General features: G+C 46.9%; 1 protein-coding gene and 1 long non-coding RNA gene across 7 annotated transcripts in view; one reads left to right on the forward strand and one right to left on the reverse strand.

Moving 5' to 3' along the window:
• LOC122539543 (protein phosphatase 3 catalytic subunit alpha) overlaps nt 1-27,922 on the forward strand; it is a 332,195-nt gene that overhangs the window by 249,914 nt on the left and 54,359 nt on the right. For all 5 annotated transcript variants that reach the window (XM_087979864.1, XM_043674511.2, XM_043674507.2 and 2 more), the window contains exons 7-8: nt 14,306-14,383; nt 15,825-15,919. In XM_087979864.1, the coding sequence (XP_087835990.1) occupies nt 14,306-14,383; nt 15,825-15,919 (173 nt within the window). The remainder of the gene's footprint in view (nt 1-14,305; nt 14,384-15,824; nt 15,920-27,922) is intronic.
• Nucleotides 1-27,922, reverse strand: part of LOC122539544 (uncharacterized) — a 68,735-nt gene that overhangs the window by 10,809 nt on the left and 30,004 nt on the right. Inside the window, exons 1-2 of one of the 2 annotated variants that reach the window (XR_015753293.1) lie at nt 25,942-26,070; nt 24,534-24,629 (exon numbers count right to left, since the gene is read on the reverse strand). This is a non-coding gene — a long non-coding RNA (uncharacterized LOC122539544). Of the gene's footprint in view, nt 1-24,533; nt 24,630-25,941; nt 26,071-27,922 lie in introns of those variants that run through there. The other variant, XR_015753294.1, reaches the window with a different exon arrangement.

Below are 27,922 nucleotides of genomic sequence, written 5' to 3' on the forward strand. Positions count from 1 at the left end.
TGCCTGGGACAGGAGCCGAAAAGTGTGACACTGGAAAAGCGCAGCAGGTCAGGCAGCATCCAAGGAGCAGGAGAGTCGGCATTTCGGGCATAAGCTCGTCATCAGGAACGGGAGAGGAGCTGAGCAGGAAAGATGTTGGAACAGCAAGGGCTGGGGTTCCGGGGAGTAATTCAGGAGACACAGCAGAGATTCATCCCAAGGAAAAGGAAGCTTGGTACAGGGAGGGTGAGGTAACCATGGCTGACCAGGGAAGTCAGGTTATAGCATAAAAGCAAAAGAGAAAGCAGATAATGTGGCGAACAGCGGTGGGAACCCAGAGGATTGGGAAGCTTACAAAGACCAAAGAGGACAACACAAAAGAAATCAGGAGGGAGAAGATTAAATATGAGGGTAAGCTAGCCAGTAATATAAAGGAAGACTAAGAGTTTCTTTAGATATATAAAGGGCAAAAGAGAGGCAAATGTGGACATTGGGCCTCTGAAAAATGACACTGGAGAGATTGTAGTGGGGAACAGGGAAATGGCTGAGGAACTGAACAATTGCTTCACGTCTGTCTTCACAGTGGAAGACACAAGTAATATCCCAAAAATTCAAGTGAGTGAGGGGGCAGAGCTGAATACAGTGGCCATCACCAAGGAGAAGGTGCTATAAAAACTGAATGGCCTGAAGTTGGATAAATCACTTGGACCAGATGGACTACACCCAGAGTTCGAAGGGAGATAGCTGAAGACAGTAATGGTGATCTCTCAGGAATCGCTAGAAGAAAGGAGGGCTCCAGAGGATTGGAAAATCGCAAACGTGACACCTCTATTTAAAAAGGGATTAAGACCGAAGACAGAAAATGACAGACCGATTCTCCCAACCTCGGTCAAGGGTAAGATCCTGGAATCCATTGTGAAGCATGAGATTTCTAAATACTTGGAAGTATATGGTATAATAGGACAAAGTCAGCATGGTTTCATCAAGGGGACGTCATACCTGACAAATCTGCTCGAACTCTTTGAGGAAGTAATGAGCAGGTTAGACCAAGGAGAGCCAATGGATGTTATCTACCTGGACTTCATGAAGGCCTTTGACAAGGTGCCACACAGGAGGTTACTGAGTAGGGTAAGGGCCCATGGTGTTAGCGGCAAGGCACTAGCATGGATAGAAGCTTGGCTGTCTGGCAGAAAGCAGAGGGTGGGGATGAAGCCGAAGGCAAGTGGTGTTCCGCAAGGGTCAGTGTTGGGACCACAGCTTTTCGCTTTATACATTAATGATCTAGATGAAAGAACTGAGGGCATTTTGGCTAAGTCTGCAGGTGATACAAAGATAAGTAGGGGGACAAATAGCATTGAGGAGGTGGGGAGGCTGCAGAAGCATTTAGACAGGTTAGGAGAGTGGGCAAAGTGGCAGATGGAGTACAACATAGAAAAGTGTGTGGTCTTGCACATTAGTGGGAACAATGGAGGCATGGACTATTTTCTAAATAGGGAGAAAACTCAGAAATCAGAAGTGCAAAGGGACTTGAGAGCCCTAGTCCAAGTTTCTGTCAAGGTAAACTTGCAGGTTGAATGGGTAGTTAGGAAGGCGAATACAATGTTGTAATTCATGTCGAGAATATTAGAATATAAAAGCAGGATGTATTTCTGAGGCTCTGGGCTCTATAAGGCTCTGGTCAGACCACATGTAGAATATCGTGAGCAATTTTGGGCACCGTACCTCAGGAAGACTGTATTGGCCCTGGAGTGGGTCCAGAGGAGGTTCACGAGAATGGTCCCAGGAATGAAAGGCTTTACGTATGAGGAACATTTGAGGACTCTGGGACTGTACTCGATGGAGTTTAGAAGGATGAGGAGGGTTCTGATTGAAACGTGCAGAATACTGAATGGCCTGGACAGTAGAGGTTGGGAAGGTGTTTCCTTTGGGAGGAGAGACTAGGACCCGAGGGCATAGCCTTGGATGCTGTGGAGGCCAGGTCATTGAGTATATTTAAGAAGGAGATCGATAGGCTCTTGAATAGCAAGAGGATCAAAGATTATTGGGGGAAAGCAGGAGAATGGGGTTGAGAAACTGATCAGCCATGATTGAATGGTGGAGCAGACTTGATGGGCTGATTGGCCTAATTTCTGCTGCTTTGTCTTGTGGTCTAAATGGGGAAGGAGGGGAGGGATGAGCCGTGGGCTCAACAGCCCCTACTCCACCACCACCTTACTGACCAACTGTGTCCACCCCAATGTGATCTCATACTATTTGTGTAACAGTCAGCAGATCTGCCAGCAAACCCCTCTCACTGTGGTTCACTTAACACCCCCTCTCTGAAAATATACCTCTATAGTCAACCAGCGAGGGAGAGCTGGCACAATTATTTCTATAGAAATGAATTGGAAGAGGTAATCAACTTTCTGAGCAGGATTGTAGGCATTTCTATTTAAATATATTTGTTTTTTGGGGGGAAATGTCTATTTGGACCAGGCTCGAGATAATTAAATCCTTTTAATGAACCATTTAGGAACAGTTCTGATGAATTTGAATAATATCCTCGCATGGCTACCCTCCATTGTCCCTCACTCTCTGATTGTTGTGACAATTCCCTGAATGTTACAGAGCTTGCACAAAATTCATGACGACGGAGAACAGTGCTTTGCTCAACCTGTGACATTTGTACATAAACTGCAATTGTTGGTATTCTCAGAAGTTAGTTTAATATTTTAACTTGCTAATAATGTTAGTCTGCATTGTTGTCCTGCAAAACATTGGAAAATAAACCTGTGCCCTCCCCTAAGTCCCTCCTCCCTACCTTTATCTTAGCCTGCTGGGCACACTTTCCTCATTCCTGAAGAAGGGCTTGTGCCCGAAACGTCGATTCTCCTGTTCCCTTGGATGCTGCCTGACCTGCTGCGCTTTTCCAGCAACACGTTTTCAGCTCTGATCTCCAGCATCTGCAGTCCTCACTTTCTCCTAATGTTTGGAATATAAAGATGCAGGAGCTACTCTGTCAGAACGGCTGACAGCATCTGTGCGGAGAGGAACAGGACTCGAGCTTTCAAATCCAAGCCTGATCATTTCGGGATGAGCTCAGGGAAGACTTACTCACACAAAGGGGAGAGAAATCTTAAACTCCAAGTTCAAACTGCTGAGTCTGGAGCTGTGGTTGAAACTTTTGAATGAGTTGTGCAGTTTTGTTGGAAAATGAGATTAAGGATTGTAGAGCCACAACAGGGAATGAAGTTAAACAATGAAGAGAGCTGTCCTCTTGAGGGTTTTCCCACCTCAATGACTGGGTGTTGCACATGTTCATTATCCAAAAGCAGCAGTCAGTAAGTGAACACTTTGGATTAAAAGGGTGGCCTAAGCAGGCACTTTAGCAAAGATCATGCTTAATGGATCCATTTTGTACAATTTATGGGTGTAGCTGAGTGCAGTTTGTTTTTAAATTTGAGCCGTGTATAGAGAGCGATGTGAGAATGCTGTTGGTGTTCACTGAGCTGTGGGGTTGGTCATAGGTCTGACAATCTGTGGGAGTCCTGAGCACAATCAGCAAACTAATGAGCAGCCTCACTGAGATTCTCCAATCGATTAACTGTTTCCAAGGCAGAGGGAGAGAGATTCCTGATGACCAAGGGGATGATGATTATCAGGGGAAACGCAGGAATGTAGACTCAGATCAGCCAGGATCATATTGAATGGTGGGTTAGGCTCGAAGGGCTGAGTGGCCTACCTCTGTTGATTGGTTGGGGATAGTGTTGGATAGCAGCTTTCTTTAATGAGCAGCCTGCATTCTGTCCCCTCACATGGCCATGTTTATGAACCCCTGGAGTCTAGCACTGATGCCTGCAGTGTAGCTCTCGCCTCCCTACAGAAGTTAAGGCCCCTGTCCCTACCCCACATTCTCGGGCTGTTGGGGGTGCATTTCCAGGCAGTTAAGGGTGAGACTCTGAAAGAGAGTTCCATTTAGTCAGAGCAGCGGGGGATGTGGGGGGAGACTGCAGAGCCACAGAAGCTGCTGTAGATTTCCAGCCGTGCGGCTTCGTGTCCAGGGCCAGTGGGGAGAGGTATCCCCTCATGGTGAGCTAAGCTGGCACAGACTGCAGCTTCTGCCTCTCTTGGCCAGGGGAGCTGGTGGTTTCCATCCTCCAATCAGTGTCTCAGTGTAAATGAAGCAGCATTGTGTATTTTTGAGGTGGTGTTTAGTAATCGTTATGAGGAGTGTGAATCCCACACATTCTGGATTGAATCGAAACCTGTGGGCTGGAAGCTTTGTGACGGATTGATGCAACAGAGTTGGCTGGGCTCTGACACGCCCACTCAGTGAGCTGCAACATGAGAGAACATTCTCCTGGATCTGCCGAGGCCAGAGACTCAATGTCCATCTTCCAGTTCTGACCATTTTTCCCAGTGTGTGGGGTTCATTAGCACTGAACACAGTTAACAATAATGACCTGTGCTGTATGGGGGAGGGGGGTCTCAATTCCAAGAAAGAACAAGTATTTCCACTGTTCACAACTTCCAAGCATCACAAAGCATACGGTCCAAGTACTTCTTAAGGTGTAGTCACTATGGCAGCGTGAGAAATGCAGCAGATAAATTGTGCACAAGAAGCTCCCACGACCAAAGAAGATGTTTGTGGGAAAGTGCTGGAGGAGCTCAGTTGGTCTGGTATCATGTGAACTCGACTCGCTGTGTAAATGCTGCAGGTATGACAAGCCCTTAGGTTGCTAATGAAAGAAAGCTGTTATCCCTCACTATCCCTGCCCAATATTTCAGGTCACCTTCTGTCCCCTTTAATCAAAGGCTATGGCCACCGCACAAACAAGGAGCAGGAGTAGGCCACTCAGCCCTTCAAACCTAACCCACCATTCAATGCGATCTTGGCTGATCTGAGTCTGCGTTCCTGAATTTCCCCTGATAATCATCATTCCCTTGGTCATCAGGAATCTCTCTCCCTCTGCCTTGGAAACAGTTAATTGCTTGGAGAATCTCAGTGAGGCTGCTCATTAGTTTGCTGATTGTGCTCAGAGCTCCCACAGATTGTTAGACCTATGACCAACCCCACAGCTCAGTGAACACCAGCAGCAATCTCCCATCCAGGATCATTGTTGTAAACCTCCTCTCGACCCCTGTCGAGGCCAGTACTTCCAGCCTTCAATATGATGCCCAAAACTGCTCTCAATATTCCAAATGTGATTTGACCAGAGCCTTCTATTGCCTCAGTAATACATCCCTGCTGCTGTATTCTTCCCCTCTTGAAATAAATGCTAACATTGTATCTGCCTGTTAACTTAGGAGTCTGAGTTCAGGACTAGGTTTAAGTCTCTTTGTGCTTCAGATTTCCCAAGCCTTTTCCCATTAGACAGTAGTCTAGACCTCTGTTCCTCTGACTAAAGTGAGTAACCTGTCACTCAGCCTTCCACCGGTCAGGAAAAAGTAAGGACTGCAGATGCTGGAGATTAGAGTCAGGATCAGAGTGGTGCTGGAAAAGCCCAGCATGTCAGGCAGCATCTGAGGAGCAGGAAAATCGACGTTTCAGACAAAAGCCTTTCGACCAGTTAGTCAATCCTTTATCCATGATAGTTCCTTGACCCTAACACCATGGGCTCTTATCTTATTGAGCAGACTCCTGTGCGGCACCTTGTCAAAGGCCTTCTGGAAATCCAAATAGATCATGTCCTCTGGCTCTCCTTTGTCTTTCCTTTGTCTAACTTGCTCATTATCTCCTCAAAGAATTCTAACCGATTGGTCAGATGTAAGCTGCCCTTGCCTCAGCCCTATTTTACTATGCAGTGCCAAGTGCTCTGTAATTTCATATTGTATAATGGACTCAACCCTTACCAGTGACTGAGGTCAGGCTAACTGACATATAGTTTCCCAACTTCTGCCTCCCTCCTTTATTAAACAGGGGTGTTACATTAGCAGTTTCCCAGTCCTCTGGAACCGTCCCTGATTCCTGAAGGACCACCACTAATGCCTCTAGAATCTCCTCAGCTATCTCCTTCAGAACTTTGGGCTGTGGTCCATCTGGTCTGGGTGACTTATTCACCTTCAGACCTTCCAGCTTCCCCAGCACCTTCTTCTGAGTGATGGCCACTATGCTCACCTCTGTCCCCAACTCTCTCAAAGTTCTGAGAGCGGAAAGTCACCCACAGCCCCATCTAGACCCCCCACCTGATGAAATACCCCATTTCCCCCCCCTCCCCCCCCAGTATGAGAGGGCATTAGATTTCATCCTGGTGAAACAGCCACTTTCTGATGAGACAGAACAGCCAGGGAGTCAAACACTCAGGGCAGTAAGTACCAACTTGTGGGGATCAACCAGGATGATATTTTTGAGTTAACCTGTTTGGATCAGGTATGAGAGACCTCAGAGAGATGTGGGATTTTGAACCCTGACCTTTTGGGTCAGCATCCAGCTTTGCTGTGGTCACTTGGTCAATTCCTCTCTGAAGCTGCTACTGTGGAGCATCACCATCTCCTGGCCATGTCTGGTACTACAACCCCAATGTTCCTGTTCAAAGTCAAAATCCCTTAAAGCGCAGAACAAATTATTCCTAATTTGTGGTAAGGTATACTTGTATTTAATGCTATATCTGATTTACAGCTTATTATCAAAATATGGCATTGTTATCTGTAATATACTATATGTTATCAAACATAATTTAGCATTTGATCTGAAGACAGTGTCGAACCACTTGCTTCTGGCATGGGGCTGGGGTAGGGTGAGGATGTTGGTACAAAATGGGATGTTAACTTGAAATCTGAACCAGAATATTCAGGGCGTTATGTCAGGAAACATTTCTCCATATTGGGGAGTTGGAATCTGGAACCCTGAAGCAAAAACAGAAATTGCTGGAAAAACTCAGCAGGTCTGGCAGCATCTGTGGAGAGAGAAAGCTGAGTTAATGTTTCAAGTCTGGGTATGACACTCCTTCAGAATAAGGAGATGTCACTGGACATGGAACGTTAACTGTACTTTCTCTTCACAGATGATGGCAGACCTGCTGAGTTTCTCCAGTAATTTCTGTTTTTGTTTCTGGTTTCTAGCATCCACATTTTTTGTTTAGTCTGGAACACACTTTCCCCTGAAATGCTGTTGTGGCTGGAGTAGGGTAGCTTTCTGTGGGCAAGCTGGTTTTAAGAGTTACCAAGTCAGGCTTGGTAGCTGGTAGTCAGTCATTGCTCTAACTGATGGAGTAGACTCCAGGAGCTGAATGTCCTCTCCTGGTCTTACGGTAAATGTCAGGCCTTAAAACCCCTCAACTAAAATGGATGTGTTCAATCAGTCTGACCACTCTTAAAGGGAAAGGGATTTGTGGTTTGGGATGCCACCTTGAAATAAGGTTAGAAATCACACACCAGGTTATAGTCCAACAGGTTTATTTGGAAGCAAGTTCTTGAAATAAGTTTGCATTTCAGAGGGCACTGGACCCAGTTAAAACATACTGGTAATGTTAGTTTAGACAGACAGGACTGGCTTTAGTGGAGGAACACTGGGAGTTGGAAAGAGTAAGCCATTCAGCCCTTCATGTCTGCTCTACCATTCAATATGATTGTGGCTGATCATGCAACTCATTCTCCTGTCTCCACGGTCTCCCCAGACCCTTTGATCCCTTTAACTCTAAGAACTGTACCTAACTCCTTCTTGAAAACATTTTGGCCTCAGCGACTTTCTGTGGGCGAGAATTGCACAGGCTCCCCACTCTCTGGGTGAAGACATTTCTCCTCAGCTCAGTCCTAGATGGCCCCTCCATACCCTTAGATTGTGAGCCCGATTCTAGACACCCTTCCTGTTTTTACTATCTCGTCCTGTTAGAATTTTATCAGTTTCAATGAGATCCCCCTCATTCTTCCAAACTGCAGTGAATATAGTCCTAACTGATCCAGTCTCTCTCCACATGTCAGTCCTGCCATCCCAGGAATCCGTCTGGTAAACCTCATTTGAACTCCCTCCATCGCCAGAGCATCCTCCATCAAATAGAGAGAGCATGGTGGCTCAGTGGTTAGCACTGCTACCTCACAGCGCCAGGGTCCCAGGTTCGATTCCACCCTCTCGCGACTGACTGTGTGGAGTTTGCACATTCTCCCCGTGTCTGCGTGGGTTTCCTCCGGGTGCTCCAGTTTCCTCCCACAGTCCATAGATGTGCAGATGAGGTGAATTAGCCATGCTAAATGGCCCATAGTATTCGGGGATGTGTAGGTTAGGTGCATTATTCAAGGGTAAAATGTAGGAGAATGGGTTTTGGTGGGTTACTTTTCGGAAGGTCAGTGTGGACTTGTTGGGCCAAAGGGTCTGTTTCCACACTGTAGGGATTCTGTGATTCAATGAAAACTGCACCTAGTACTCCAGGGGTGGTCTCTCTAAGGCCCTGTATAATTGTAGCAAGACATCCCAGCTCCTGTACCTGAATCCTCTCGCTGTACATTTACCTTTTTCACTGCCTGCTGTAGGTACAGCTCCTCCCTGTAGTAACTGGTGTGCAAGGGCACCCAGGTCACACTGCACCACCCGCTTTCTCTGTCTGTCACCATTCCAATTATCTACTTTCCTGTTTTTGCTCCCAAAGTGATAACCTCACATTTATCTGCATTATACTGCATTCTGCCATGTATTTCCCCACTCCCTCAACCTGGACAAATCACAATGAAACATCTTCCGGCCCTCCCAGCTCACTTTCCCCTTCCCTCCCTCCCTCCCAGCTCACTCTCCCCCCTCCCTCCCTCCCTCCCTCCCTCCCTCCCAGCTCACTCTCCCCCCCCCCCTCCCTCCCTCCCTCCCAGCTCACTCTCCCCCTCCCTCCCAGCTCACTCTCCCCCTCCCTCCCAGCTCACTCTCCCCCTCCCTCCCAGCTCGCCCTCCCCCTCCCTCCCAGCTCGCCCTCCCTCCCTCCCAGCTCACTCTGCCCCTCCCTCCCTCCCTCCCTCCCAGCTCACTCTGCCCCTCCCTCCCTCCCTCCCAGCTCACTCTGCCCCTCCCTCCCTCCCTCCCAGCTCACTCTGCCCCTCCCTCCCTCCCTCCCAGCTCACTCTGCCCCTCCCTCCCTCCCTCCCAGTTCACTCTGCCCCTCCCTCCCAGTTCACACTCCGTCCCAGCTCACTCTCCCCTCCCTCCAGCTTAGTGGTTTGTCGTGATGGTGTTGGGAGCCTGTCCTGCAGCTGTGGGGAGCTGGTGGGAGACCCGTCCTGCTCATGGGCACCAGGTGGCCCCTCTCCCAGACCAGTGAACCCAGGTGGGAGGGATGGAGGAGGGGTCCCACTCACACAGAGCTGCTGACCCAGCAGAGCTGTCAGCCCTTTGAATGGGAACTAAATTCACCAAAGATCCTGAAACAGTGCCTTGTATCTGCACAGGCTTGGTGGGCCGAAGGGCACATTCCTGTGCTGTATTCATCTTTTGTTCTTTGTTCTTGTCCTAAAGCCCACTTCCATCTAGGAGGACAAGGGCAGCAGGTGCATGGGAACACCAGCCCCTGCAAGTCCTGTGGTTACTGATGGTGTGCAGTTTTAATGACAGTACCTTCAGGAGTGTTGGAACCTTGTAGTGTCCGGGAGGAAATCCTCAAATGCTGTATCAGTGAACCCTGACTCTACGCAGCCAGTCCACACCAGCTCAGTCTCTAAAGTATCAACACTCAAATGTGTCAGAGAAACTTTGTTTTGCATAAATGTCCAGAGTAGACAAACAGGAGGCTGGAAGAGCACAGCAAGCCAGGCGGTATCGGGAGGGGGAGGGACACAGCAAGCCAGGCGGTATCGGGAGGGGGAGGGACACAGCAAGCCAGGCGGTATCAGGAGGGGGAGGGACACAGCAAGCCAGGCGGTATCAGGAGGTGAAATCAATGTTTCAGGTAGAACTCTTTTTCAGGATTCTTCTGCACCTCCTGATGCTGCCTGCCTGCTGTGTCCCTCTCCCTCCTGGTACTGCCTGCCTGCTGTGTCCCTCTCCCTCCTGATGCTGCCTGCCTGCTGTGTCCCTCTCCCTCCTGGTACTGCCTGCCTGCTGTGTCCCTCTCCCTCCTGGTACTGCCTACCTTGCTGTGTCCCTCTCCCTCCTGATGCTGCCTGCCTTGCTGTGTCCCTCTCCCTCCTGATGCTGCCTGCCTTGCTCTGTTCTTCCAGTCTCCTGCTTGTCTATTTTGGATCCCAGCATCTGCAGTTTTTTGTCTCTAACCTTATCTAAATGTCTAAGCTGTTTTGTCTGAAAATAAGTCAGGTTGTAATAGTGCCAGTGGTTGTGTGTGGGTGCAGTTTACTGAAGTGAAAATCTGAACTTCTCACCTGTCCTTAGCAACAACTGGCAGCAGTTTATAACCTGCCAGGGAATTGCCCAAGCAGGCTGGTTCTTGGCTGGTGGCGGATGGTCCAGCAACTCCACTTGGATTGAGATATAGGGAAGTGCTGATGTGAGCTAATCAGTTTGTGAAGTGATTGACTGATGGCTTGAAACGTTTCTGCAAACTACTGTCACAGGGTGTGCTGGATTGTTCAGACCTACCATGGAGCAGTGTGTGTGGAGCAACCTTCTGGGAAATTGACAGCAAGAGGAGGATTTGAGCTATGGGGAGAGGCTGAACAGGCTGGGACTATTTTCCCTGGACCGTCGGAGGCTGAGGGGTGACGTTGTCGAGGTTTATAAAATCATGAGGGGCATGGATAGGATAAATAGACAAAGTCTCTTCCCTGGGGTAGGGGAGTCCAGAACTAGAGGGCATAGGTTTAGGGTGAGGGGTGAAAGATATAAAAGAGACCCAAGGGGCAACTTTTTCACTGAGGGTGGTATGTGTATGGAATGAGCTGCCAGAGGAAGTGGTGGAGACTGGTACAATTGCAACATTTAAGAGGCATTTGGATGGGTATATGAATAGGAACGGTTTGGAGGGATATGGGCCGGGTGCTGGCAGGTGGGACTAGATTGGCTTGGGATATCTGGTCGGCATGGACGGGTTGGACCGAAGGGTCTGTTTCCATGCTGTAGATCTCTGTGACTCTGAGTGTAAATGTAGACAACAGGCAGGGTGTGCAGGAAGTACTGCCTGCGTCAGGTCCAAGAAACAACGGAACGGTGAGTTAGTTCCCAATGTCTCTCTCCCATTGTTGTTGGTTGGACACCGCTCGGGGAAAGCCACGTGATGTTGAATTTATTTGAACTGGTACTCCCCAACATGGAATAATCCAGACCATGTCCTGGGCATACAGTGACGTAAAAGACAGAGAATAATTAAATCAGGAAGTGGAAACTTAACCCTATTTTAAAAGTACCTAGTGTTCTAATTTAGTATTGTATTATCCATTTCAGTTCTGTATCTTTGATAGAATATAGAATGGTGCATTACACTTAGGCTGTTCAGCCCATCTTTACCAGGCAGCGTTCTGAAGGAACTATCCAAATCGTCCCACCCCTCTCCTCTTTTGCCATGGCCCAACAAGTATTTATTTCCAAATGTTTCTCCCAACTCCCTTTCGAACGTGTCAATTGAACGTTTTCACCAGCCGCTAAGGCTATGTGCGTTAGATTGGAATGTTCTTGGACACAGTAGAGTCTCCCCAGGCCGCTAAGACAAACCTTATATCGGAAAAGGTGAGTAATTGTGAACAGGCATGAGCCAATGGATTGGTTTTCAGAAGATGATTACTGATATTTCTGCCAGCGAGCCCTGAAAACAAAACAATTTGTGGGACCCCCATAATCCTCCCGTACTGCCTGAAAGAAAAGATTGATGTTGCTCTTTTCCCTTTCATGAAGCTGCAGGTGCTGGTTAATAACATACACTCAATATTTATGAATGATCCTGCAAGTGTGAGCTCAGCTCCACGGGGAGCACTGTCACTCAGTCAGAACACTCTGCGATCATTCTCACTTTAGGTGGCAGCCTTCTTGCTCACGAGGCGATAGTCTGTACTGTGATGGTCAATCCTGTGAGAAACATCCCCTGGAGTGGCTGAAGGGAGTCCCATTCCAGCATCTCTAACCCTGTTGCATTTGCAGAGCTATTCAGTATGTTGAGATGCTGCATGATTCACTGGCTCCTGTTTTCTCTGGGCCCTGGTTAGCTGAGATTTTTGTTTCTGCTCCCCTCTTCCAAAGCCATTCGAAGCAGTCAGACTCCAGAAGTCAGAATGTCAACAACTGTTTCCACTTACCGGTGTCAGTGCCCACCACCTTCCAATCTCACTTCTCATAGGGTCATACAGCACAGAAACCGACCAGTCCATGCCAAACATAATCCCAGTTTAAACTAGGTCCCATTTGCCTGCTCCTGGCCCTTGTCCCTCGTAGCCTTTCCTATTATGTACTTATCCAAATGTTTTTTACACATTGTAACTGTGCCCTGTGTTTGATGACCAACACTAGCTCCTGGTTTGATCTGAAAGTTGTCCTCCAATTTGAATCTGTTTTCCCTACTACCATCTCTGTACCTCAATCACTTTCATCCAACCCCATGACTCTCCCAGATCTAATATATCCCCCAAATTCTGACCCTCTGTGCAGTCTCCAATGTGCTGTACTCCCCAGGGCTAAAGCATTTTACAGCCTAGAAACACATCATCACACACTGGAACCAAACATTTCAGCTGATGTTTGTCTGTGCTAACTGAGTCCTCAGATGGTTGGTGCTTTTTCAGGTCAGATTGCAGTCTTTGTTTTATTTAAACCTGAGGAGAGATGTATATACACAGAGCGAATACAACTCATGGGAAACAGCTTGATTACAATTTGGCAACGTGTTATTTAACCGCTGTTGTATTGAGTCGTGTGTCAATCGATTGAACACTTCATTGTGAATCTTGGAAATCAGCATGTGGTACAGATAGGTAAACGGTGTTTCTCTCGTGATGTTTTACTCAAGCTGGGGTGGGGTATCTCCTCTGTCCTGCTTTAATATAACAGTGAGTGAGAAAGCAATGTCTTCTCTTGCAAGCTGAGTTTATAACATGGATGTTTCGAGCAGATTAATTTACTTTGGGTAACAGTTATGAAAACTTCCACATTGAATACTTATTGTGGACTTGCAGTTGAAGAATTGTGGATATCTGCACTTCTTATATCTTTATTCTTCCATAGGATGAGTGTGTCACTGGCAAGACCTGTATTCATTCTGAACAAGGGTCACTGGGCCCCAAATGTTAACTCTGGTTTCCCTCCACAGATGCTGCCAGACATACTGAGTTTTTTCCAGTAATTCCAATTTTGATTTGTGCCCTGCGTGTGTTGCCCATCCCTAATTACTCTTGAACTGAGCATCGTGCTCAGCCATTTCAGATATGAATGAACTTCAAATTCCCCACCTACCTTGGGAGGATTCAAACCCAGAACATGCCCTGGGTCTCTGGATTAATAGTCTGGTGATTAGTAAGACTAGGCCATCACCTGCCCTAAAGTTGCAAGGATCTTTGCTCTTTTAATAAAGAGCAAGTTCTCTGCATCAGAATTGCTAGCTACTTGTGGTTATCCCTCACTTTGATTGAAATGAAGCATCTCGAGGTGGGTCACACGAAGGTAAGCAGCCACGTCAGGGCAAATGTTTGGATAAGGAGTGGATTTGGAAGGGGACAGAGAAACACTGAGAGGTTTTCAGCAAATGTTCCACAGCCTCTGATTTAGAAACAGTAGGCACGGCTGTTGACAGAGCGATGGAAATCTCCAGGGATTGAGATGTCTGCTTTGGAGGAACACAGAAGTATTGTGGGGCTGGAGAAGGCTGAAGGCTGAAGGCAGTCAGGGATTCGAAAACTAGGTTGAGAATTTGAAAGTGGAGGTGTTTCGTGGACAGAGTCGATCGGTGCGGATCACTGGCCTGAGAAGGTGAAGGATGAACAGAACCTCATCCTCCACGTCACATACTGAAAGGACAAAGCCATCGTCACCTGGGGGGATGCTTGCAGATCGCCAAAGATTATGTTGTTGAGTTTTTATAAATTGATTTGTGACTATCAGGCTTTAAGCTGAGAATTCCACACAATGTACAGGATTGAAACGGGCCATTTGTACAGGAGGTAAAAACAATGACCGCAGATGATGAAAACCAGATTCTGGATTAGTGGTGCTGGAAGTGCACAGCAGTTCAGGCAGCATCCGAGGAGCAGCGAAATCGACGTTTCTGGCAAAAGCCCCTTTGATGCTGCCTGAACTGCTGTGCTCTTCCATCACCACTAATCCAGAATCATTTGTACAGAAGGTCCAATGCTGTATTTGTGGTCCACACAATCCTCCTCCATCAGCTCTTCATCTCAGCCTACCATTGTCTCCCATTCACTTCTGCCTCGTGTTTATCTCATGATCATTTTAAACAAGGTTTCACACTTTAACCAGTTTTAATCTGTTTATTTGCAGTTACCCTGCTGTATGTGAATTCCTACAACACAATAATTTATTATCAGTAATCCGAGCTCATGAAGCACAGGATGCTGGGTAAGTGTTTGCTTTTCCAGCAGCAGTGTAATGTTATTCCTGCTTTCATTAAGTTAAGTCCTTTATAATGACTCTCATACTGGGTATGCTCCACTGAGCAGCTTAAATTCATTACATTGATCAATAAATACTGAATTGTTTAGGGATGGCTTCCTGTGAATATTTTCCATTCAGCCTGTTCGGAGGTGTTAAGACACATCTCTGCAGCAACTGGAGGCGTGAAGCCGGGCCCCCTGCCTTAGAGGTAGGGACACTGCCATTACAGCACCAGAGCCCCTGACATCTTCCTGTGCAGTGAATTGTTTTGGTTGCAACAATGACCTGCTGAAGAGAATTTTGATTCAGGTGATTCAATCGATTAAAATTTGGCCGAGCTGAGTGAACCTCATGTGCAGCTGTCTGCATCCTGTGACTGTTTCCTCAGTACATTTGGGTAAGGAGTAAAATATTGCAAATGCTGGGAACCTCAAATCGAACTAGAGCATTCTGAAAATCCCCAGCAGGCTTGACAGCGCCTGTGGAGAAGGAAACTGAGTCAGTGAGTCCGTTCTGACGATGGCTGTCAGGCCCAATACATTTGCTGTGTTCCTCTCTCCGCGATGCTGTTTGCACCCGCTGAGTGTTTCAAACTTCTCCTGTTTCTGTTTCAGACGTTCCAAAGACAGACCTATAAGCCCGGGGCCAGTAAGGGGAGATTTCCTCCCTGTGTCCCTCAGGCTATTGAAACTAATCCAGGCAATCCACCTGTTCCCTACGAAGACACTGACCTTTTATACAATGTGATCTCTGCCCCAGTCAGGAACCGGTCCAGCTCCCTCTTGAAGGGACACAGGGAGTCAGCACCCAGCACCTCAAACAACACATTCCAGAAGCTCACTCAATGGGCACCTGGTGCTTTTGGATTCCCCGCCGAGAGTTTCTGAACTTTAACCACTGCTTCAAACTAAAATGTGACAGTAAGGTAACAGCACAGGTTTCAACTGATAAAAGGCCATGTTAGCCCTGTTATCAGAAACGTCTTCACTTTGAGATATGTTGACAATGTGGGATGGGGTTCTTTATAGCACAATGGAATCAAAATCCCTGGAGACTGTCAGGAAATATTTTGAAACATTGGTAGTTTTAATTTGTGGGTATACTGAAGTGAAATGTGTGGCCTTTATGGCCCTTCCATCTCGTTACCCAGGTTCTGTTTTGAACAATGACACTCGCATATTTAACATCCGTAGCCTCACTGATTGAACTAATCATTACTTGCTGCATGTCTGGAGTGAATTCACAGAAAAGGAGTTAATTAACACCATAACATCCTACAATGTAGCAGTCATTTACTGTGGCAGGTGAAGGGTAAACTTTTGATGATAATGATACACTTCAGTAAATGGTATGCAATTGTGTGAATGCCCAACCTTTGTGTAACTCAGTACATTAATATTCACAGGTACCGAATGTATAGAAAGAGTCAAACAACAGGCTTCCCTTCACTAATCACCATCTTTTCAGCTCCCAACTACCTGGATGTCTACAACAACAAAGGTAAGAGAATGTATATCATGTGTATTGGTACTTGTTAAATTAATGTGCTGCTAAATTATTTCAGATGAGGAAGCCCTGATCCTTGAGTAGCTAAGGGCAGCTCCTTCTGGCTGCATCTTTATTTGCATTTCTGAATTTTCTTTTAACGTGTTGACAATAGTTGGTCTGCCACTTTGAGATTTCCAAAGCTTGGTTCTCGAAACTTCACAAATTTGCTCTCAGCTTTGTGTGCGACTCACCAGATGTGCTGTTGCAGTGAATACATTCAGATGTTAAGCTGCAAGGTATCACTGTTTAATAAAAACAAGGGGATGGTTGAAATGTAGAGCTTAGTTTATGCTTGAACTGTGAACACACCAGCCGAACAGAGTAAACGTTTCTATGTCTCATTATGTCACTGTTGTAAAATACTGAAAAAGATAACTTGGACTTGTTACTGAAAACTTATTTTGCACATTTCACTTAAATTGGGGTTTAATCTGATTTGAGTTGGACTGAAGAGCCTGCTTCCATGCTGTATGATTCTGTGACTCCCAGACTTTTAGGAATGTGTTTGGTGAACTGCAGTCCTCAATACATGGTCAATTGAAAAGCTCAAAGGTGTTTCTTGAGTGTTTTGTACTTCGTTAAGTAATTATTACAATGATCACATGTCAAAACATTTCTATTTGTAAATGTTGAATGATGTTGATTGTGGGGGATGTTTATAAATTGCTTTCCAATTATCCCACGTGAGCTTTGTGTTCTGGGCAAAGTCCTTGCAGAAGGGGATCCTGAGGCAGCTGGTGATAGTATGGTGTGGACAATAATGCCAAGTATTGTATGATGCAGATGTACTCTCTATTCTAGTGGTAAGGCCTTGTTAGTTTTATTGAGGCTAAATTGATCCACTTCCTCCTGAGAATTTCATTGTCAAAAGACATTTGTGCAGAACTGTTTTGATAAACTAAGTAGCAGCATAGCTACTGATGTTGCATTAAAAATCACTGAGGTGGTCTGATCTTTCGCAAATAGATTTGTTACAAGATTCATTCTTCATAGAATCTCATAGCATAAAGGATATCATTCAGCCCATCAGAGCTGTGCTGGCTCTTTGCAGCAGCTATCTAATTGGTCCCAATCATCTTATCTTTCCTCCGAGCCCTCCATCTATTTCCTCTATTACTATTTAATTCCTTTTCCTATTGAATCTGCTTCCAACCCTCTGTCAGGTCGGTCCACACCAAGTACATTGTCCAGAAAACAGTTCTCTTCCTGGTCACTGGAGCTGTAAGCTTCTGCAGTTCACTCTCATTGTTCAGGGAGAAAGTGAGGTCTGCAGATGCTGGAGATCAAAGTTGAAACTTTATTGCTGGAACAGCACAGCAGGTCAGGCAGCATCCAGGGAACAGGAGATTCGACGTTTCGGGCACAGGCCCTTCTTCAGGAATGAGCAGAGAGTGTTCAGCAGGAGAAGATAAAAGGTAGGGAGGAGGGACTTGGAGGAGGGGAGTTGGAAATGTGATAGGTGGAAAGAGGTCAAGGTGAGGGTGATAGGTCGGAGTAGGGTGGAGGCGGAGAGGTCAAGAAGAAGACTGCAGGTCAGGAAGGCGGTGCCGGGCTGGAAGGATCCGGCTGAGACAAGGTGGGGGGAGGGGGGATGAAGAAACTGGTGAAGTCCAAGTTCATCCCCTGCGGTTGGAGGGTTCCCAGTCGGAAGATAAGACGCTCCTCCTCCGACCGTCGGGTTGTTGTGGTTTGGCGGTGGATGAGTCCAATGACCTGCATATCCTCGGTGGAGTGGGAGGGGGAGTTGAAATGCTGTGCCACAGGTTGGTTGGGTTGGTTCGTCCGGGTGGCCCAGAGGTGCTCCCTGAATCGCTCCGCAAGTAGGCGGCCTGTCTCCCCAATATAGAGGAGGCCACACCGGCTGCAGCGGATGCAGTAGATGATGTGGGTGGAGGTGCAGGTGAATCTGTGGCGGATATGGAAGTTTCCCTTGGGGCCTTGGAGAGAAGTGAGGGGGGAGGTGTGGGCGCAAGTGTTGCACCTCCTGCGGTTGCAAGGGAAGGTGCCGGGAGTGGTGGTTGGGTCGGTGGGGGGTGTGGATCTGACAAGGGAGTCGCGGAGGGAGTGGTCTCTACGGAAAGCTGATAGGGGAGGGGAGGGAAATATATCCTTGGTGCTGGGGTCTGTTTGGAGGTGGCGGAAGTGACGGCGGATGATGCGCTGTACATGGAGATTGGTGGGGTGGTAGGTGAGGACCAGTGGGGTTCTGTCCTGGTGGCGGTTGGAGGGGCGGGGCTCAAGGGCGGAGGAGCGGGAAGTGGAGGAGATGCGGTGGAGGGCACCGTCGACCACGTCGGGGGGGGAAATTGCGGTCCTTGAAGAAGGAGGCCATCTGTGTTGTACGTATTTTGAACTGGTCCTCCTGGGAGCAGATGCGGCGGAGACGAAGGAATTGGGAGAATGGGATGGCGTTTTTACAGGGGCCTGCCCCCTGTAAAAACGCCATCCCATTCTCCCAATTCCTTCGTCTCCGCCGCATCTGCTCCCAGGAGGACCAGTTCAAAATACGTACAACACAGATGGCCTCCTTCTTCAAGGACCGCAATTTCCCCCCCGACGTGGTCGACGGTGCCCTCCACCGCATCTCCTCCACTTCCCGCTCCTCCGCCCTTGAGCCCCGCCCCTCCAACCGCCACCAGGACAGAACCCCACTGGTCCTCACCTACCACCCCACCAATCTCCATGTACAGCGCATCATCCGCCGTCACTTCCGCCACCTCCAAACAGACCCCAGCACCAAGGATATATTTCCCTCCCCTCCCCTATCAGCTTTCCGTAGAGACCACTCCCTCCGCGTCTCCCTTGTCAGATCCACACCCCCCACCAACCCAACCTCCACTCCCGGCACCTTCCCTTGCAACCGCAGGAGGTGCAACACTTGCGCCCACACCTCCCCCCTCACTTCTCTCCAAGGCCCCAAAGGAAACTTCCATATCCGCCACAGATTCACCTGCACCTCCACCCACATCATCTACTGCATCCGCTGCAGCCGGTGTGGCCTCCTCTATATTGGGGAAACAGGCCGCCTACTTGCAGAGCGATTCAGAGAGCACCTCTGGGCCACCCGGACGAACCAACCCAACCAACCTGTAGCACAGCATTTCAACTCCCCCTCCCACTCCACCGAGGATATGCAGGTCATTGGACTCATCCACCGCCAAACCACAACAACCCGACGGTCGGAGGAGGAGCGTCTTATCTTCCGACTGGGAACCCTCCAACCGCAGGGGATGAACTTGGACTTCACCAGTTTCTTCATCCCCCCTCCCCCCACCTTGTCTCAGCCGGATCCCTCCAGCCCGGCACCGCCTTCCTGACCTGCAGTCTTCTTCTTGACCTCTCCGCCTCCATCCTACTCCAACCTATCACCCTCACCTTGACCTCTTTCCACCTATCACATTTCCAACGCCCCTCCTCCAAGTCCCTCCTCCCTACCTTTTATCTTCTCCTGCTGAACACTCTCTGCTCATTCCTGAAGAAGGGCCTGTGCCCGAAACGTCGAATCTCCTGTTCCCTGGATGCTGCCTGACCTGCTGTGCTGTTCCAGCAATAAAGTTTCAACTCTCATTGTTCAGCCTACAGAGTGAGAGTTTGATGATATTCTCCTCCTTCTCCTGATATCCTGCTCTGTTAGCCCTGCTCCGTGCTGACTGGGAGACTGTTCCAGTTTGATGGTTGGTGGAGGATCGGACAATGAGAGATTAAATTCTCTTGAAGTGGAAGGCAGAGCCAGTTATGGGATGGGCTAAGGGTTTGTGGTTTGTGCTAATGGACCAAGTGTCACAATATGGAGGTGTGCCCAGGATATCAGAACTCCTTCATGTCACTGATTGTGTGTCTTGGTGGCAGTTTGCTCTTGTCTCTGAGGGTGAGAACCTGGCTTAGAGACCGATATTTTACCATCACATCACAACATGCTGTGACTTTTGTCAATAAAATGTTTCTCTGTTCTCTGCCTTCATCAGTTCCAGTTCGTAACCAGCGTGTTCTGATCTCTATATTCGAAATAAGCTCCAAAAAGCCATTCACATAAATAGGACCACAACTGAGAGGTTATAACTTATCAGAAACTTTTAAAACTGCTGCAGATGTGAAGTTTCTTCAATAAAGAACCAGGGAGTGATCCGATAGAGGAATTGATAAATTAGACTGGAGAATGATGTTTCATTAACAGGGAGTCCAGAACAAAGGGTGGTCAATAGAACACACACTCAAATAAATCCTCTGCAGAATTCAGGAGAAATCTCTTTCCCCAGAGAATGGGTGAAATGTGGAACTCATCGTTCAGGGAATGTTAAAGGCGAACAAGTATCGATAGAGTTAAGGACTAGAGGAACAGGAGGAGGCCATTCAGCCCCTCAAACCTGTTCCACCATTAAATAAGATTGTGGCTAACCTGTGGCCTAACTCCATATACCTGCCTTTGGCCCATATCTTGAAGCATGTATCCATCTCTGATTTAAACTTAGCAACTGATCCAGCATCCACTGCTGTTTGTGGAAAAGAATTCCAAAGCTCTCCCACCCTTTGTGTGTAGCTGTGCTTCCTAACATCTCTCCTGAACGGCCTGGCCCTCATTCCCAAACTGTACCCTCAGTTCCACAATCCCCAACCAATGGGATAATTTAACTTTATCCACCCCTGTCTTTTCCTGTTAATATCTTGAAGATTTTGATCAGATCACCCCTTAACTTGCTAAAAGAGGAAACCGAATATAATACAAGGAATAGGAGGGGATGGTGGAGTGGGGGATAGGAAGAGGAAGATGCGAGGAGCCTGGTATAGAGCCAGACCATGAGCCATGGACCATTTGGGAACGCTCTGGAGTTATTCCTTTAAAGACGCAGGAAGGAGAAAACTGTTGAAGCCTGTTTGCTTTTTAGACAAGTTTTCAAATGATAATTTTACTTTAATCATCTGTGGATGCAAGAGTCAACTTGTTGCAATCATCTGTAGAGTGAGAGCTACCCAAAAGCCACATCACTTATTGCTGTACTTTAGTAAACTGATCCCGAAACCAGTTACAATAACTGCCATGACCTGGACCTTTTATTATGGTATTTATTTCTGGTAAATGTTTAATGGCTGGATCAGGTGTTTACAACATGAGTAGATATTGTTCCATTAACCCCTCACCTTATGCAATATTGAAATTGCTTTTTTGAAATATTCTAATTAAAAATTCATTAGATAGATGATACGAACAACAGCTTATATTTAAATAGTGCCTTTAATGCATTAAAATGTCCTGAGCGAGAGCTCCTTGCTGTAGCTCCTGGTACTGGGAGATCTGGACTCTCACTCGATGTGTCTCTGTCTTGCACTATCCTCCCACATGGACTCCAGCTCAGCTGTGAGCCAACACGGTCTGCTTTCCTTAACCCTCTGGGTGAGATCTCTGTTCATTCTTTACAGGAGCATTTATAAACCTCTTTTGACATCAAACCAGATAAGCACATATTTAGGCAGGGGCCAGTAACCTGGTCAAAAAGGCCTGAAGGAGTTCATTTTGGTTTTATTCATTGACAGGATGATAGGCCAGAATTTATTGTGCATCCCTCATCACCCACAGGGCAGTTAAAAATCCTGTGTGAAAGCATTCCAACCCAATATTGGTCCCATCAGTCTGTACATTAATTAAGTAAACAAACAGTAGCTTTCTCGTACAGAACTTGAATTTTGCTACAAAATGGACATAGTGAAAGCTTTTGATGTCTTGCACTCATCAGGACAGGAGCACAAACTTTGTAAGGGGACAATAATTTACACAGTATGAGAAGTGGAAGCAAACAGCTTCGACCTAGTTAGGATGGAAATATGGCAAAAGCAGTGAAGCCAAGCTAGCTCAGGCCGGCAGGTGGACTGAGCTCAGGGCGGCAGGCAGACTTGCTGGTCAAGGCAGTGCCGGGGTGAATGCAGCGAGAATTCACAGTCTGTAAAATCCTTTAATCAATGAAAAGGTTACAATAAATTAAGTGTAGCTGTATAATAGAGAGAGAGAGAGACCACTTATATTCACATCCATGTCACCAAAATAAGTGTATCCCTCCATAACCTGCATACATTAGTGCTGTCTTCCTACATTTGGTTTCTTGTGCCCCAGTCCTGATGAGGTGGGTAGGTCTGGGTGGGATGCTCTTTGAAGGGTTCGTTTGGACTAGATGGGCCAAATGGCCTGCTTCCACACTGTAGGGATTGTATGATTCTATAAGAGTCAGCCACATTGCTGTGGGTCTGGAGTCACAGGTAAGTCAGATCAGATAAGGACGACAGTTTCCTTCTCTAAGTTTGAATACAGTTCCCAGGTTCCCAGAGCATGACCTGGGTCTCTGCATTTACAATCCAGTGATAATTCCACGAGACTGTCACCTCCCTAAGTGTTAGAGCTGAGAGAGATAGAGGTGGAGAGGTTTAAGGAAGGAATTCTAGCAGGCAGCTGAGGTGCAGTGTCTCAAATTGTGGACATGCTAGACATCGGGATCAGGAGATCACAAAGGGAGGGGTGTAGGAATTTGAGGAGGTGACGGAGTTAGGGGGTGTAGGGGCTGGAGGAGATGACGGAGATAGGGAAGGGGTGTAGGGGCTGCAGGAGATGACGGAGATAGGGAGTAGGCGTAGGGACTGGAGGAGATGACGGAGATAGGGAGGGGATGGAGGTGACGGAGATGATATTGAGGGGGTGTAGGGGCTGGAGGAGGTGATGGATGTAGGGAGGGGGTGTGGGGGCTGGAGGAGGTGATGGATGTAGGGAGGGGGTGTAGGGGGTGATGGATGTAGGGAGGGGGTGTAAGGGCTGGAGAATGTGATGAGTGTAGGGGCTGGAAGAGGTCATGGATGTAGGGAGGGGGTGTGGGGGCTGGAGGAGGTGACGGGGATAGGGAGGAGGTGTAGGGGCTGCAGGAGGTGACTGATAGGAAGGGGTGTCGGGATTGCGGCCTTGTGAAATGCAGTGAGGAATTTGAAAAGAGTGAACATTTTAAAATCCCAGTAGTTATTTGATCATACAGAGCTCATGTATTGCTTTTAAAAAAAAACTCTCTTGGTGCAGCCTCTGTTGCACATTCATCAGGCCCCTTCACAACAATATCACTTCAAGGGGAATCCTGCACAAGAGGCATATGCTGATAGGTTGATGCACAGAAAGGGCCAGTTCAGCCCACCATGTCCATGCTGACCCAAAGACACCCAGATGCCCTTTCTCATCCCATCTTCCTGCAGATGGTCCATAGTCCTGCAGCTTTCAGCACCTGAGGTGCAGATCCAGGTCCAAGTTTTGAAAGATTTTCAGATCTCTGCCTCCTGCACCACCTCAGACTGTGAATTCCAGATGCCCATGAACCTCTGCGTGAAAGGGATTTTCCATATGTGCCCTTGAACTGGAATCTGTGACCCCTGTTTTTTTTTCAACTCTCTGTCAAGGGAAACAGGTCCCTCCTGTCTGTGCTATCTCTCCCTCTCGCTGGTTTTATATCTCAGTCATGTCACCCTCAGCTTTCTCTACCTCCTTGGAAGACAATGCCAGCCTCTCCAATCTCCCCCATAGCTGTTTTTACTTTTTTGCCATGTGGAACTTTGTCAGATGCCTTACTAATATCCACGTGGATAAATCCACTGCACTACCCTCATTGATCCTCCTTGTTACTTCCTCAAAGAACTCAGTCAAATGTGTAAGGCATGGCCTTCCCTTTGTCACCATGGCTCTGCTATCCCTGGCTTGTCCATGTTGGTAAGTGGATTCTTTTGGCAATGGCATTGTCACAGAGAACACAGCCACTGCTGCGGATTTGCAATCGTTGGGCAGGTTTTGTTAAACTTAGACTAGGCAGTTTGTCCCCCTGCCTAGTTTAAACTCAGGATGTTATTTGACTGTGAGCTAATGTAGGTCAGTGAGCACAGCGGGAAATGGGGGAACAGGACACGCTGAGAGTCAGGAGCCAGGCAGCAAAAGTATGGAATGCCTCCGGTTGCTGGAGGTTCGAATGTGGCTTTGGTAAATAGTTTCTGACTTGTAACCTATTCCCAGTGGAGTGGGTGTCTCTGTAGCAGATGTTACACTTGCCCTCCCATATTCACACTCACACTCATGCTCACTCTTCCACCTCACACTCTCAATCTCTCACACACTCACTAACTCTCACACTCACACCTCACTGAGCCCCTTGATCCCTGGATAGACTTGTCATTTTGGGCACTGTCTGTATTCCCGAACATTTAATCTGCTGTCCCAGCAGCTGCTGGTGGCACCTCCCCCTCTCCCAGCAGCTGCTGGTGGCACCTCCCCCTCTCCCTCTCCCAGCTGCTGCTAGTGCCCCCTCCCCCTCTCCCAGCTGATATTTCAGGTGGGTCTTCCTCCCAAGAAAGGGGTGGAAGTATTATCTTGAATCTGCAAGCTTTATCCTCGCATTAAACATCCAGCTGGAGCAGTGTGCTCCCTCGTTCTCTTTTAGAGCATAGCTATAATATTTAAAATGGTGACTAATTTTGTGGATATTCTATCTTTGTCCAGGCAGGAGCTGAGATTCTGTGGTGTATATATCTCTCCAATCAGTGGGTCCTGAACTCTTACCTTCCTTCCTGTAAATTGATGGGATTTCCTTTTTACGTCATCGCTTGGTTTGTGCAGCTCCGAGTGAGAGTATTTTTTTTCCCCAATCCTATGAACCTGGTGGGGTGTTGGAAATGAAATGTCAGAGTTTGTTTCTGTTTCCTGAAAGATCAATACTAAGTAATCTAATCTAATCTGTAATAACAGGACCAGGAGAGCAGCCCAGATAAGGGAGTCTGTGGCTCACCGCTTTCCTATGGGATGGCCTGATGTTCAACATCTTGTGTCAAGGCTAGTGCTCCCCTCGGCTGTACATTTTCTTACTGAAGGAAAGAAGTTCTAAATCATTAAGGGAATTGACGCATCACTGACATCACTGTGAATATAAATAAAATGTCTGCTACCAGTAAAGAGAACCTCTCTGACTGAATCTTCTAACAAAGACCAACTCTAACGTTAAAGAATGTTAGTGTTTGTGTATCTCAGTGTCAGCAAAGAATCACCAACAACAACTTGCATTAAATTGTACCTTCAAGTTAGTTTTTTGATCCATGTAGTGAAACATCCCAAGGTACTGCATGGGAGCAATTCATTAGACACCATTGACAATATGCTTCTTGCACAGTTTTTGGCACTAATGACTGAAAGCTTTATTGAAAGGTAGATTTTATAGACCTCTGAAAAGGTTGAGGGAGGGTTGGAAGGAAAGTATTCTGGAGCAATGGTCCAGGCAGCTAAAGGCACAGCAATAGGGGAGGGTTAGCGGGTGGAACCCAACAGACTAAGGTAAACATTCCCGAATTAAGCAGTGCAGTCCCAGGACTCGTAAGTAAATGAGGGAGTTAGTACACATTTAGATTTCCTAACTGGGATCTTGCTGATTTTGAGTTTGCAAAGAGTACAAGATAGAAGATTTTTCACAAGAAATCATCAAGTCTGGAGATAAAGAGGCTCAGATGAAATCTGAACTGTTATTAGTATCAATAAGATCCAGTCAGATCAGCAATACCTACATTTCATGAACAACTAAAACAGTTTGTAAGCAAAATGACTGAGCAAGTTTCCTCATGACCTGTAGCACCAGATATTCTACTGGACAAGTGCCTAAAGCTGATACCTTAATGAGCATTTCAAACGTATTAAAATTGAAATGCAATTTTAATGGATGAACTAAATTATTTTAAAATGTATTATCTTAGGGAATTTGAACAAGAATTAAACTGCTTTGAAAATTCGGGAAGGACTGTTAAAAAACTTTGTTCTTTTTAAGGATAGTGTATAGGAATAGATTGAGAAACAAAATCCTGTTTTCATAGTACAAAGTAAAGACTCCACAGCATCATACTGATCAGAAGATAATGAAAAATTAAATATCAGTGAGAGCCCTTTAAATATAATGAACCAGAAAATGGTGACAAAATGTACAGACCTGGGAAGGTGAGTTGCTGCTGTTGGAGGGATAATGAGCAAGTCATCAGCAAATGGGCAAACAGTCATCGCTCCCACTGAAATGATTCCTAGCCATTGTCAAATTGGTTTTAATTCTCTTGTTTTGACTTGTACGATTTCTTATTACTTTAACTTTCTGCTTGGCCATGGTTTCAGTCCTTGTGTTATGTGCTCTGTCTGTTTGGAGTTGTTAGTCTTGTTGAAGTGTGAAGACACCTCAAGAACTTCACTTACTGACACACCAACAGGGACACACTTACTTCCTGACACACCAACTGCATTAAAGTGTTTGGGTTGTTACTCTTTAACATTATCATGATTTTGTGTGTGTGCGTCTGTGGGTGGGGGGGAAGGGTGTCATTAAAACTCGAGTTAAGCAAAATATTTGTGGTTTTCTATTTCAACTGTTAATGTGTCCTTGAGGTTGGAGAGGTATGTTTGTGTCTCTGACTGTGCAATATGGAAATGCTGTTCACTAATGGCAGAAATTGAACTGTTTTAAAAACAAAGTTGTTATTTCCACACCAGGACTAAATCAGAACTGTTCTGTTTCACTTGGCATTGCCCTGGTTCCTCTGTAAAGAATGTTAGCATTTTAGACAGGACTGGACTAGCTTTCATAATGCCTTTTAGGAGGACTGGGTGAAGTAGTAACTTTTAGAAAATGTAGCCACTGTTTTAGAAAGCCTGCACAGATAGTCCCCTCCCACATCAGGCCTCCTGATCCTGTTGGTACAGTGTAGGTCCACACATCAAGGAGAAGTGTCCCTCTTGTCAAATCAGTGCGAGTGAATACATTTATATCCACGTTACTGACCAGATGGAGCTGTGGTCTAATCTACCGTACGATAGACAGCACCTGTAACTGTGCAGCACTCTGTGTAACCTTGTGGTGTTTTAAACATGTTTGTGCTCAAGGTCACATGTGAGACATGAACCTTCTGACCCAAATGTGTAAGTACCACACGGGGCGGGGAAGTTACTGTACACTTGATTCAACCATTCCTTTGGAACTGAAAGTACAGCACCGTGTTCTAAGAGGGTGACTGAAGTGTTGGCAATGATACCCGGTTGGAATGGTTATTGTTCCTGTCCCGTGACAAGAGGCAACCGACGTCTAACCCTGAAGTTTGGCAGTTGCAGAGAAATTACCACTGGTTATGAAATTTGGGACAAATCCTTTTACCCAGGGAGTGGTCAGGTTGTGGAACTTGTTGCTACAGGTTGTGGTTGAGATGACTCATACAGATGTTTCAGGGAAAGCTGGATAAGTGCATGAGGGAGAAGGGATTCAAAGGGTATAGAGTCTCACAGCACACAAGACGACATCCTTTGGCCCATCATGTCTGCCCACTAATGTTGATAGGGTGGAATGGAGTCAGGTGGACAGGGTTCCTGTGGAGTACAAACTGGCATACAGGAGTTGGGCCGAATGGCCTGTTTCTATGCTTTGTAACTGAGCAAAGTTTCATCCCTGCTGAGTTAATTCTCTCTGACTATTTCACTAAGGCCAGACCAGGTATTTTCTTTCTGGGAAATGGTTTCACCAGGACTGCCTCGTTGCACCTTAGTTTAGTGTCATCTCCACCCTGTCTCCACGTGGCTGTGATTGAGACTGGAGGCCTGGCTTTTGTTCGATTGACGTTTTCAGGGCTAGTGAGTTTTGAGAAGATTTGTAGCTCAGGTTGAAGTTCTGGATGTAAGTTCCAGCTCTGTTTGACACTTTCAGCTGAATTCCACCTGAACTCCACTCTCTCGGAGTCCCACCCACCCAACGTATCTGTGCTCATTCAGTCACTCTGGTCTGACACCCTCTCTCAACTGGGGGTGGGGGTGGGGGGGGGGGGAGAGCAAACACATTTGAGGAATGATTGTTTTAAAAATATAACGTGCAACAGCGTCTCTGCTGCTTTTCACTCACTGCAACATCTTGGAAGCTTCTTAAATCTGTTGATCATCAT

This window comes from Chiloscyllium plagiosum, unplaced genomic scaffold (assembly GCF_037043375.1).
Source record: "Chiloscyllium plagiosum isolate Xiang-an unplaced genomic scaffold, Cpla_swu_hap1 HiC_scaffold_36, whole genome shotgun sequence".
Taxonomy (NCBI): domain Eukaryota; kingdom Metazoa; phylum Chordata; class Chondrichthyes; order Orectolobiformes; family Hemiscylliidae; genus Chiloscyllium; species Chiloscyllium plagiosum.